The 13,544-nt window shown below is 49.6% G+C and overlaps 1 protein-coding gene across 4 annotated transcripts in view; it reads left to right on the top strand.

The window, feature by feature from the left end:
* PIK3R5 (phosphoinositide-3-kinase regulatory subunit 5) overlaps positions 1 to 2,560 on the top strand; it is a 74,484-nt gene extending 71,924 nt beyond the window's left edge. For 3 of the 4 annotated variants that reach the window (XM_027517839.1, XM_027517837.1, XM_027517838.1), the window contains exons 17-19: positions 44 to 126; positions 498 to 610; positions 721 to 2,560. In XM_027517839.1, coding sequence (XP_027373640.1) covers positions 44 to 126; positions 498 to 610; positions 721 to 874 — 350 coding nt within the window. In that variant the 3' untranslated portion in view covers positions 875 to 2,560. The remainder of the gene's footprint in view (positions 1 to 43; positions 127 to 497; positions 611 to 720) is intronic. The other variant, XM_027517840.1, reaches the window with a different exon arrangement.
* Positions 2,561 to 13,544: the final 10,984 nt, after the last annotated feature.

Genomic DNA, 13,544 nt, shown 5'->3' with positions numbered 1-13,544 from the left:
GTGGGTAGGGACACGGGTGGTCCTGAGCCGCCCTGCCCTTCAGACTCGAGCACAGAGGCCCTGACGCTAAACCTGACAGAAGTGGTGAAAAGGCAGAACCCTAAATCTAAGAAGGGCTTCAACCAGGTAAGGGCGCCCCCTCCTCTCTGCCGCCCCCTCAGGAGACTTACTGGGCACATGTGTGTGTGCGTGTGTGTGTCTGTGCGTGTGGGGGTGGCGTGTCCAAGGGGGGAACCCCGAGTGGCTCCGTGTCAGAATGGACTCATGGTGCAGGCAGTGGGGTTTTCCTTCCAGAACAATTGCTCCTTCTAGACTCAGGAAAGGACAGAGGCTGGGAGAGAGTCAGGGCCTGATGGAGGCCGTGGGCCCATCCCCTGTGTGCCCCCACCCCTTGGACCCAGGTGGGTGGTTCCAAGGGAAGAGGTTGCCGAGGGCTGGCAGCTCCAAAGGAGAGGAGAGGTGGGCAGGGCTCCGGGTGACCCGGGCCCTCTTTCCAGATTACCACGTCGCAGGTCAAAGTGGACAAGGTGCAGATCATCGGCTCTAACAGCTGCCCCTTTGCTGTGTGCCTGGACCAGGACGAGCGGAAGATCCTGCAGAGTGTGGTTAGGTAGGAAAGTGGGGGCTCCCAGCCCTACTTCAGCACCCCTACCCCGACCTTGAGGCCTGGAAGGAGCTGGAAGGGTGGGAGCCTGCCCTGACACCCACCCTGCCCCACAGGTGCGAGGTCTCACCCTGCTACAAGCCCGAGAAGAGCAACCTCTGCCCCCGGCCCCAGAGGCCCTCCTACCCACCGGCACAGGGGCAGACCACGCCCGACCTCTGCTCCCTGCTCTGTCTGCCCATCATGACCTTCAGCGGAGCTCTGCCCTAGCTGTGCAGCACCAGCCTGGACAGGAAGCCCGGGGCAGCCTTCTTTGGGCCGCCTTTTCCTGGGAGGGCCTGTCTCCTGGTGGACAGCTGAATGGCCCTTTGCTGGGTCAGGGTCCCCACTGTGGGCTCTGCAGCAGACAGGGGGTTAATGGTGCCTCAGGGCTCTGTTTGGGAAAAAAAAAAACAACCAGGCATTAGGGAGGAGGGACCTGGCCTCACAGCCCCTCAGATTCCTCAGGTAGAGAGGAGAGGGATGGGTGAGCTGACCTGTGGAGGCCCTGCCCTCTAGATGGTCTAGGATCCTCTCTAGAAGGAAGATCCGAGGCTCTGGTGCTCTTGGGGGTGGAGGGGTTAGGGTTCCCCTCTCGACCCTTGGCCAGGCCCTCCCCTTACTTTGTCAGAGACTTGCGGGGTGGGGGGGCATTTGAGTCTGGAGTTCAGTCCCCCTACCTGGGGTTCAGGTAGTAGAAACGTGGGTGTTATTTTTCTGACCCCAGTGCCGCCCCCTACCCCCTTCTCCATCTATCTTTCTCTCTCAAACGCACACTTTCTCTCTCTCAAATTCCCTGGGTCTTCTAAAAAACAGCGTCAACACCTGTCTACTGTCAGGACTCAGAGCAGACTCTTTCTGGAGCCCCTTCCTGGATCGAGATTCTTGGAGGAGACAGGACAAGCCTAGATTCAGTGGCAGCTCAGTGACCTCCTGGCTAAATGGCCAGAAGGAAGTGAATTAGCGTCTTCAAGTCTCTAACGGGGGTGACGAGCCCTCCTTAAAGGGTTGAGACAAGACTGCAGAGCTCCTGGCCCAGCACCCCTCTCAGGTGCTCAGGAAAGGTCAGCGGCCTCGCCCCCTGAGCGCTGAGGCCCCGGTCTGGTGGCAGAGACGGGGGAAGGCTCTTCATTGCCTCTTTTCCAATTTTCTGCTGAGGCAGGACCCAAATGAGAGGGGAAGGGACGCTCAGCCCTACCCTCTGAAGGAGGAATTGCCTTGGTCTGGGTAAGGAGAGGGTCCACAGCTGCCCCAGCCTTCACCTCTGCCTCTCCCAGGCTGGCCTGCCTGACCCCGCCTCCCAACTCAGTCCATCACATGTGGAATCTTCCAGCCCCAAAGTTCACAGGCACCATTGCGCCTGGGCAAGTTCCCAGAGGAGCAGAGGGTGGAGAGCTGACCTCAAGGAGCTTAGAGCCTGACTGGGGGCAAATGGCTGATAGAACACGAGAGCCAAAAATTTGTAACCGCCAGATGGCACTGGTGTGAGAATCTGGACACTGATGTGTGGGCTGGGGTGGTCGGGTGGAAGGCTGGGCTGGGGCTCCGGGTTGGGACTGGGAGAGGTGGGGAAGTAACCACGGATGCAGACAGTTAAATCCGCACAGAACCCCTCCCGCTCCTGATTCATATGTGCCAACGGCTGTGGGCTCATAGGAGCCCGTGAAGCCCCAGCCCAGCATACTCAGGACCTGAGAGGAGTGGACAGAGCGGCTCCATCTCCCCCTGCCCCGTATTACCATCCCTCCCCTGTCCAGGCCATCTGTCCTTGCTCCAGGCCCCCGACAGTGGTTGGCAATACATCTTCAATATTTTTTGTCATGTGAGTCGGTTGTCTGATGACATGATTGACAGATGTTCAAGAATAAATGAGTGGAATTTAATATTATTGTCAAATAAAATTTGGTTTCTCTTGGATTTGATGATCTACAGTTATTTTCCTGCTAGTTTTAGTTCATGTAAGTCATTTCAGGTAGAATGGAAATAAGATTCTTAGGGGATTGTTTTGTTGATCTTTTTGTAATTTTCATCTCTGTAGAAAATACATTTTATGCCCAAGCCTTCCTTCCATATAACCCTCACTGTGGTGCTGAGCAGAAGGGAAGTGAGCTTTGTGCTGGACCTCACGGATTCATTTGGCAATTCGATAAAATGGAGAAATTTCTCAAAATTATGGTTTGCCAATCTGACAAAGGAAATGGATATCCCAAATGGGGTAATATAATTTTTATAATGGAAAACATTACTTAGACTGGCAACCAATTATCGTTTTACTGTCTCCCTAGTTGCAGATTTTCCAGAATACCATATAGTTGGGACCCTACGGTATCACCGACTCAAGGGGCATGAGTTTGCGCAAACTCCAGGAGATACTGAAGGACAGGGAAGCCTGGCATGCTGCAGTCCTAGGGTCGAAAAGTCAGACACAACTCAGCAACTGAACAACCTATAGTACATAGCTTTTTCATATTGGTTCCTTTCACTTAGCAATATGCACTGAGGATTCCTCCATGTCTTCATGGCTTATTTGTTTTTGTTGCTGAATGGTATTTCAATTTATTGCGGTACCAGGGTTTATTTATACATCCATCTAATAAAGAACATCTTGGTTGATGCCCATTTGGGGCATTTATGAATAAAGCTGCCATAAACATACGGTGCTGGTTTTTGTTCAGACATACACATGTTTTCCACTCCTTTGGATAAATACCAAGGAACATAGTTGCTTGATCATATGGTACAAATACGGTATAGTTAGGCTTATCTGTTTTCTCGTTCTCACCAGCAATGCATGAGAGTTCCTATACCCGCACACCCTTATTAGCATTTGGTTGTTGGTGCTTTGAGTTTTATCCATTCTAATGGGTGTGTAGTGATATCTCCTTGGTTGTTTTCTTTTGCAGTTCCATAAAGACTGATGTTGAGCATCTTTTCATGTGTTTATTTGCCATATGTCTATTTTCTTTGTTTTTAATGTTTAAAATAGACTATTTCTAGAGCAGTTTTAAGATCAAAGCAAAATTAAGCAGAGGATATGGAAAGTTCCCACGTACCCCATCTCCTTCCACTATCAACAAGTACATTTGTTACAACTGATGAACCTACATGGATCCATTATTATTGCTCGAAGTCTGTTGTTTACATTAGGGCTCACTGTTGGCATTGTATAATACATTCTATGGATTTGGAAAACTATATCCACCATTATAATATCACACAAAGTAGTCTCACTGCCCTGAAAACCTCTGTGTTCCCCTGTTCACCCATTCTTCCCCTACCCCCTGCCAACCACCGATCTTTTTACCATCTCCGTCGTTTTTCCTTTTCCAGAATGTTATGTAGTTGGAATTGTGTAGTATGTGGCTTTTTTTACATTAGCTTTGTCTCTTTTCTTTGCTGAGGTATCTGTTCAGATCTTTTGCCCTTGTTTTAACTGGGTTGTTTGTTTTCTTATTATTGAATGCTAAAAAGAGTTTTTGGAGCACAAATTTTGGATACCAGTCCTTTATCAGATATGTGTTTTGCAAATATTTTCTTCCAAACTGTGGCTCATGTTTTCATTCCCTTAACACTGCCTTTTGCAGAGCAGATGATCTTAATTTTAATGAAGTCCAATTTATCCATTTGTTCTGCTCTGGCGGCTTGGAACTTCCTTTGGGGCCCAGAGCACAGTGGTGTCAGACCTCTTCCTGTGGTCCCAGACCTCTTCCTGTGGTCCCTGACATCCAAGTCATGCCTCTTCCAGAGGGATGACTCTCCCACAACCCCTGGGGCAGGGAACGCTTAGCACCCCCCAGTCTGCTCGAAGGAAAGGCATCAGAGAGATTTCCAGATCCTACAGCTTCTCCCACACAGGAGATGCACGTGGACATGGACTGCTCGGCACCTGCCCTGGGACTTCAGACTTCCGTTCCCCCAAATGCCACACCCATCACACCCTCTAGCACTGGGATGGCAGCCGCTGCCCTGGGAGTGGGGCTCCTGGGTTTTCTTGGAGAAGAAACTACTCTTTTTGTCCAGTCTCTAAGTCCTTGTATTTGTTCCCCCCAGCCCTACCAGTACAATCAGGATAAAGGAAGCCAGCCCTCCTGGGAAAGAGTTCTCTCCCTGGGGCAAAGACAGGCAGGTAGCAAGTCGTCCCCATCTGCAGCAGGCACACCTGTGTCCTGGTCAGATCCCAGCCCCAGGATCTCAGTCTGCTTGGGCTCCTATAACAAAATACCATAGAGCGAGTGATTTAAACAACAGACATTTACTTCTCAAGAGACGTGTTCTATCCCTGGGTCAGCAAGATTCCCTGGAGAAGGGGATAGCAACCCATTCCAGTATTCTTGCTGGACAGTTCCATGGACAGAGGAGCCTGGTGGACTGTAGTCCATGGGGTCTCCAAGAGTCGGACACGACTGAGCACACACCTTTCTTTTGTGCTGTGCTGTGCTGTGCTAAGTCACTTAAGTCTTGTCTGACTCTTTGCGACCCCCTGGACTGTAGCCCACCAGGCTCCTCTGTCCATGGGATCCTCCAGGCAAGAATACTGGCGTGGATTGCCATGCCCTCCTCCAGGGGATCTTCCGAACCCAGGGATCGAACCTGTGTCTCATGTCTGCTGCATTAGCAGATGGATTCTTTACCACTAGCACCACCTGGGAAACCCTACCTTTCTTTTACTTCTCATAATTCTGGGGGCTGGGAGGTCCAGGGTCAGGGTGCTGACAGATCTAGTGTCCGGTGAGAGCTCTCTTCCTGGGTTGCAGGTAGCTGTCTCTCATTGCATCTTCACAAGGTAGAGGAAGCGCTGGTGTCTCTTCTTCTTAGGACACTAACCCCATCATGGCAGCTCCACCCTCATGACCTCATCTAAACCTACTTGCCTCCCAAAGGTCCCATCTCCTAACACCATTGCATTGGGGTTCAACATATGAGTTTGGGGACGACACAAGACATTCAGTCCACACTACTTGGCCATTCTGAACGTGTGGTCCCTGGAGGGTCAGCTGTGGTTACAGCAGCCACACGTGTATGCCTCTTTCTGCACAGGGTGAGGGGGAAGAAACAGGGCCCATTCGGGGAATCTCAGACATTTAGAGCTGGAAGGTGGAGCCTTGGAGTCACTGCAGCCTGACCAGGGCGTCTCCCCTGAACATCAAGGTAGTAAAAACTGAGATATTAGCAAATGGGCCCAGCATGGTCCACGCACTTTATGTGTTTACATAAACACCCGCCCTCCAACTTCACCACTGTTAACACCCAGGATGCCTGGACTCCTTAATCAGTAGAGCTTGATGAGAGGCCAGATGAAGAATTTAGGTAGGTCTTTATTGGGACTCTGCTGCAGCACAAGGAATTGAAAACAAGCAGCGAGTGTCCTGGCTCGCTCCCTGAGGTGGGGTGAGCTGGCCCCTCAAATAGGGTGAGGGTGGGTTGGGCCGGAGGGGCAGCACAGGTGGTCTGCCCACCCCTGGGTGGTGCTGTGTGCAGCAGTCTTGCTCATGCACTGGACCTGCTTTTGCTCCTGGAAGCTCAGAAGTGGCAGTTGGGTTTTGACCTTTTTGTATCTTGTTTATAACTGGCCGCAACTGCTGCAGTTAATATGCCTGCAGTTAATTCTAGTCCCTTATAGTTTTTCTGTATTCTGTTGCTCCAAGATATTTGTCCAGGTACAAGAACTGCAGCAAAGGGTCCCAGGTCCCAGCCTGTCTCACCATGAGGTAGGTACTATTGTGTCCCATTTTACAGATGAGGAAACTGAGGCAGAGAAACTAAGGAACTTGTCCAAGGTCACAGAGACTGTGAAAAGGGGAAGCCAGGGCTCAGCGCCACCCCAGAGCCCCTGCCCTTACTGCTACTCCCTCAACCCACTCAGGTGAGCTGTAGGGAAACTAAGGCCCAGAAAAGTAAAGTTCCCACGAATCTGAGAGGGATGGCTTCATCATAAGGGAATTCCAGAGGAGCCCAGCCACCCTCTTCTCTCCCTGGGGACTGGCTGGGAGTGGGGTGCGGTGGAGAAGTGGAAGTGGGGGTGGAGGTGGCAGGAAATGGTTGGCAAGGCTCCAGGCAAGTCCAGGGCGGCCACTCCTGGGGTGGGAGCGGGGGGAGGCGGCAGAATCAGGAAGGAAGCCCTTGGTGAATGAATGTCGCTCCATCCCCCAAAGCTGGTACTGGCCCAAGGGGATCCCCTGGGACCTCTGGAGAGAGGAAGTGGGGGACAGCAAAGCAGCCTTACCCCTCACCCCCACCGCCCACCCCAAGGAAGGGGCCTCTCATCTGAGGGGCCGGAGGCCCTCTCTGAGCAAAACTGTAACCGCAGAGCTCTAAGGCCAGAACCAGGACTGTCCGGGGAAGAAGCCGGAGAGGGCTGGCGAGGGCTCTGCAAACACACTCTCCAATCGCTGGGTCACAGATGAAAACTGAGACCCAGAGAGGAGGGGTCGACAAGCAGAAACAGCTAGGACCAGAGCGTGGGTGCCAGGATGCGCTGTGTACATGCGTGTGTGCATGTACACGGGCCAGGCACCTCACACAGGTAACAGAGGACCCGACTCAGCTTTCTCCCTGGTGTCCTCATCCATTCTCTGCCTTCTCAGTGTGAATTTTACACAAACAAGCTCCTCCTCCGCACCCTGGGAAGCTTCCAGGCCTGTCCTGGGGGACCTGCCTAATAGGAAGATAAAGGGGGTCGGGGGTGCCACGAAGGACAGGCGACCTGAGAACAGGCAGAGTAAGGGGATCCCAGGCCCTGCCCTCCAGGGAAGCCCCAAGTTCTCTCTGCCCTTGACCCAATCTCAGAGGAACCTGAGGGTCCCCAGGAGTTTGGAAGGGGAACAGGTGTGAAGGGAGGCCTGGGCAAAATTTTCCTCACCAACTTGAAAGAAGGCTTGTACAAGAGAGAATGGACTGGGTTTCTATGTTTCCCGTCTCTCTCTCTCCTTTTTTAATAGCCAAACGTAGATTTTTATTATTATTTATTTATTTTTGGCTGTGCTGGGTCTTTGTCGCTGCGCCGGCTTTTCCCTGGTTGCAGAGAACAGGAATTAATCTCTAGTTGCGGTGCGCAGGCTGCACATTGCAGTGGTGCCTCTTGCTGCGGAGCATGGGCTCTGGGGCTCATGGCCTCAGTAGTTGTGGTTCCCAGGCTCCAGAGCACAGACTCAATAGCTGCTCCAAGGCATGTGGGATCCTCCCAGACCAGGGACCGAACCCTGCAGGGTCTCCTGCACTGGCGTGTGTGCGTGCTGTTGCTTCAGTCAGGTCCGGCTCTGCAGCCCCATGGATTGTAACCTGCCAGGCCCCTCTGTCCATGGGATTCTCCAGGCAAGAATACTGGAATGGGTTGCCATACCCTCCTCCAGGGGATCTTCCCCATCCAGGGATGGAACCTGCATCTCCTCTTATGTGTCTTCTGCATTGGCAGGCAGATTCTTTACCACGAGCCACCAGGGAAGCCCTGGGTCTTTCCAGTCTTGATCCATTTAAATGTGTTACTAGTCCAGAAAATGTGGACTAGTTTAAGAAAAGAATGTGGTTGGTCCTTAGATACTAATAATAATTTCTAAGAAACAAAGCAAGTCGAAAAACAATTTGTATAAATTACTCCAAGCTATGGAAAACGGTGATCACTGAATGGAGAGGGAAAAGAAGCTGGGAAGGAGGAAAAGAAGGCTCACTTTTTAATTCTATAATGTATATGTACATATACAATATATAGTTTATATATTAAATATAAATAATACATTTATATTATATATTTAATATAAATTTGTATATATTTAATTTAATATATATAATATAAATATATATGTATACTGCAGTATAATGTTTGTTTTTACAATGAAAATATATTTGTGAATTGTTTGAGCAATTTTTAAACACTAAAATTTTTTTAAAAGTTAATGGTGTTTAAAATAAAAATTCCGGGATTTCTCCTGAAGTCCAGTGTTTAAGACTCTGTACTTCCAATGCCAGAGGTGCGGGCTTAATCTCTGATGAGAGAACTAAGATCCCACATGATGCCTGGCCAAAAATAAATAAAATAAAATTCCTTCTCCTCCCATATAAGAATGCCTGAAAGGGTAAGTGACTAGATTAAAAAAAAAAAAAAAGATAAAAGCATATCTGCTCCCTTCAGTTGTCACCCCCTTAGCCCTAAGTCTGGGTTCTCACACACCCCACAGAACAACACTGCTGGAAGTGAAGTCTGGAAAATTCCCAATACGTGTACTGTTCCTCCTTTTACACACCCACACCAGACAGTTCAAGTTACTAACAAGTTACTAACAGATGCCTCTGATGCTGCTGGTCCAGGAATCACGCCTGTGAAACCCTGGTTTAGAGCCTGACGTTCTGCTGCCCCTGCTTCCCTGGGCCACCGGTGTGAGTGCCAGAGGGAATTCACTAGAAGCAGAAGTGCCCACCAGGAGAGCAGCCTTGCCAATGCCTCAGTCTCCCTTGAGTAGAGTCGAGAGCAAGGAGCACAGGCCAGGCTTCAGGCTGGCTCAGCCTGCGGGTCCTCTCTGTGGGTCCACAGTGAACTCCCTGGACTAGATGTTTCTGGTTCAAGTCCCACCACTTGCCAGTTACGTGAGCCTGTTTTAAAAAAGTTTTGTTTTCCACGATAACATCTCTTTATTTTATTTATTTACTTTGGCCACACTGTGCAGCATGCAGGATCTTAGCTCCCTGTTGCCTGACCAGGGATTGAGCCAGTGTCCCCTGCACTGGGAGCATGAAGTCTTAGCCACTGGACCACCAGGGAAATCCCTGCATGAGCCTTTAAAGTGAAGTTTGCCGTAATTGTCCTAACTCATAAAGTGATTGCATATTTCTATAACAGCTATCTTCTGGTTTATTACTTCTCTCAGCTTTCTAAGAATAGGTCCTACCAACCAGAGAACCATTTGATTTTTGGCTTGTTGTTAATGAGTTCGGGGTATAAAAACTGGGGGATAAGGATTAGAATGGAGTTGAGGTGCTCTGAAGGCACTTCAAGAGGACTTTGAGATGTTTGTGAAAAACTCTGGGTGGAAGGAGTCAGGAGTTAGTGAGTTGGGATCACCTGGGGAGAAAAGAGAACAAAAGGAACTCTACTGGCTCCATAGCACGGCCTGGAAGAAGGCATCTGGACAAAAGAAATAGCCACCGAAAAAAAAATTTTTTAAGTTTAGATGTTTTTTTTGCCTGTTTGTTTTTAATTTGGCTGTGCCAGGTCTTAGTTGTGGCATATGGGAGCTAGTTCCCTGACCAGGGATCAAACCTGGGCCCCCTGCACTGGGAGCATGGAGTCTTAGCCACTCGACCACCAGGGAAGTCTCTCATGGAAGACTTTTAGATAGCTTGTTAAGAGATGATTAATATCGACTTTTTTTCCATCCTCCCAATGTAATCTTCAGGAAAATCTACATTGCCTTTTAGGATTTTCTGTGAGTGAATTCCTTAGAAAACTCAATGAGATGATGGATTCTGCATCGGTTACTGAATGATCCCAGAAACAGTTGCCACAGAAGGTGGGGCTGGAGGAACACACAGATGGCCCTGGGTTTCCTGTCTCCAGAGCAAATGTTAACAATTCTTACTGGACTCCCATACCATGGTGTTCCAGAGTGTCCTCATCCCAGCACTCATCTATCTGCTGCCACAGTTACAAGACGATTTTAATTTGTTTAAAAATTAAAAGTTTCATTTGCTTTGTAATAGATAGGAAAATAGGTCAGTAGGGGCTTGGAAAGAGGAATAAGGATGGAACAGAAGTGGTGGATTCTCTGCTGGAAAGCTAAGTAACTTGGCAGCCCCAAGTGAGTTAGTGAGCAGACTTCCACACACCCAGGAATGTAGAGGGATACAGGAGCCTGGGCGAAGCCATCATGGCTATGGCTGGAGGAGCCACGACAGTGAGCCTCGGCTTGTGTATCTTGGGCACCCACCATCCAGAGCGTCTTTGCTGCCCTTAGCTCACCGATGATCCGGAAGCCAGAGTGGTAAGTAAGTGCAGGGAACCCTAGCTCTCTGGATTCTGATGCTGATGGATCATGTGGTCTGTGCATGGGTTAGAAAAGAATTTCCAGACATGAGGCAGAAGGAGAGGAGAATAGAGTTTATTAGAACAGGAGATGCGGTCAAAACAGCGGGATGGCTCCTTTCGCAGGCCAGTAGCCAATTTTATAGCCACAAGAGAAAGAAAATTCCTACTGAAAGGATGGTGTTAGGTGAGGATGCTATGTGCGTGCCTGAGTGCCGACTCTTTGTGACTCCATGGACTGGAGCCCACCAGGCTCCTCTGTCCATGGGATTGTCCAGGCAAGAATACTGGAGTGGGTTGCCATTTCCTCCTGCAGGGGATCTTCCTAAACCAGGCACAGAACTCGCATCTCCACGTCTTATCTCCTGCATTGCAGGTGGATTCTTTACCACTAAGCCACCAGATTGGTCAGGATGCTATAGGGTAGATATTTTACCTGTGAAGTCAGGGAATTGGCTGGTTTAGATCAGGAGGCTTGTGGCAACAGTTGCTATAAGGCTTGGTTAATTGCAGAGATTTTTGTCCTGTGACCTTGGTATAAGGCTCCACAGTCTTGCTGGGGGCTGTTCCTGGGAGACTGGTGCAGACAGGGAAGTTGGCAACAGACGGCCTGAAAAGCCCAGGTTAAACAAACCCTAGAGCGACAGGGAGCCACTAGGATCAACCAGAGAGGCAGTGCCACCTACCTTGCTGATGGTACATATGGTGAGCTGGGGGCACCTAGGGGTCTCAGTCCTTCATCCTTGCATCTCCTTTTCACTCTCTCTTTGTCCCTGGCTGGCCCTCGGCTGCATGCCCTCACAATAAGGTTGCAAGGGACATCCCTCTTGGTCCAGTGGTTAAGAATCCGACTTCCGCTGCAGGGGGCACAGGTTCCATCTTTGGTTGCGCAATTAAGATTTCCACATGCCACACGGTGTGGCCAAAATAAATAAATGACAATAAATTCAAAATGAGGGCGCCTCAGCTCATCCTTGCAGGGGGCAGCTCCAGGGCTGTCCACAGTCACCAAGCAGCCCCTTTGGTGGCCACCACGCCCGGGGTAGTTGCAGAGACAGCAGCCCATGATAAGAGGAGTGGAGCAGCCACAGGAGGCTGACATCAACTTGTGATTTCCGATCAGTTAGGCCAGAGCTGATAATGAGAAGGCGCTGCCCGCGATGGCCACACTGCCAGCTGCTGAGTGCCGAACCTTCGAGGGCTCCGTTCTTGGCCCTTTGTCTTGTCCTGAACTTTTTCACTTCACCCATTTATTCCCTCCTTCATTCCTTGATCCATTTGTTTTATTTACTGAGCTCAACTATCTCTCCACATTCTCTTATCTTGTGATGGAGAGAATAATGAATAAGACCTAGCTGCTTCTTCCTCAGAACTTATTGGGGGAGGGCTGAGGGATAAGGCAGACATGTGAATACTAAGAATACACAGATGCTTGATAAAATTGGGAATCCACTCACATGAGTGGGACAGAAAAGAGGAGGCTATAAGGGACTTCCCTGGTGGTCCAGTGGCTTAGACTTTTTGCTCTCAATGCAGGGAGCCCAGGTTTGATCCCTGGTCAGTAAACTAGATTCTGCAGCCAAATAAATAAAAAAATTTTTTAAAAGAAATAACTATAAAAGAGAAGCTGAGCTATAGAGCAGATGGTTTAAATTTCTGGTCTTTTTTTTTTTTCAAATGGCCTCTTCTCCAAAATGAAAAGATGGAACCAACCCACTCAGCCCTTTCAGAGAAAGGTCAATGACTTCTCCTTTGGTTGCAAAGGAGAAACCCAAGTAACAGAAACCGAATGCAAACAGTCTTAACGGAAAAGGAAGGGGCCATTTATCGGATCACATAGTTGAACAATTAAGAGAAGATCTAGGCCTCAGGGTTTCAAGCACAGCTGAATCCAGGTGTTCATGGGGTCAGCAATCTGCCTCTCTCCAGAGCCATTTAGCCATTAGGCCAAATCTGATGACAGCACAGAGTCTCTGAGTTGTTTTTCAAAGGTCTAGAAATGTGTTGGAGAGGCCCCTAAATATTGCTTGGCTTACAAATGTGAGAAGAAGAAAGAATACGACAAACTAGTGAGTGCATCGCCTTGGAGGCGATCTGCTCCCCAGCACTGCTCTCTCCTAATCACCACGGTCAGCAGATAATTCTTCCTGCTCTGCATCCATGTCCTCTCTGCAGGCTTGGACACCATTGACTGTCATGTCCTTGACACTGTCCTCGCTCCTGCTTCCATCGCACTCCACTTCTCCTCCTGCCTCTCTGACCTGTTTTTCCCACTTCTGTTCTGAAGGAAGGATGGTTAGGAGTGAGGCAGGAGAAGGGTTGGGAAGATAATCCCACTGCCCACATGAAGGCCTGGAGGTGGGAGATGGCCTGGATCTTTAAGGAACTACAGTCATTCAGGACTCCTGGGAGGTGTCAGAGCAAGAGGATAAAGCCCGAGGTTGGGGATCAAGGAAGGACCAGATCAGATCAGATCAGATCAGTCGTTCAGTCGTGTCCGACTCTTTGCGACCCCATGAATCGCAGCACGCCAGGCCTCCCTGTCCATCACCAACTCCCGGAGTTCACTGAGACTCATGTCCATCAAGTCAGTGATGCCATCCAAGGACCAGATCATTCCTTGCAAATCAAGTGAAGGAATTTTGCTGTTCTCTTGAAAGTAATAGGGTGCTATCGGGGGTTGTAACAAAGGTGTAACAGGATCAGATTCATATCTACTCTAAGAAAGAGACCTTCAGCTGTGAGGTGGAGGCAGGTAGACAGCAAGGGGTCGTAATAATTTAGGAGAAAGATGATAATGACCTCATGACTGCCATGGGGATGGGAAAAAGGGGGACAATTCATGAGACAGTGATAAGACTTGGTGCCATTGAGGTGTAACAGGTGAGG

Source organism: Bos indicus x Bos taurus, chromosome 19, assembly GCF_003369695.1.
Source record: "Bos indicus x Bos taurus breed Angus x Brahman F1 hybrid chromosome 19, Bos_hybrid_MaternalHap_v2.0, whole genome shotgun sequence".
Lineage (NCBI taxonomy): Eukaryota > Metazoa > Chordata > Mammalia > Artiodactyla > Bovidae > Bos > Bos indicus x Bos taurus.
The sequence above is the reverse complement of the archived record's forward strand: the minus strand, read 5'-3'. Positions and strand labels throughout refer to the sequence as shown.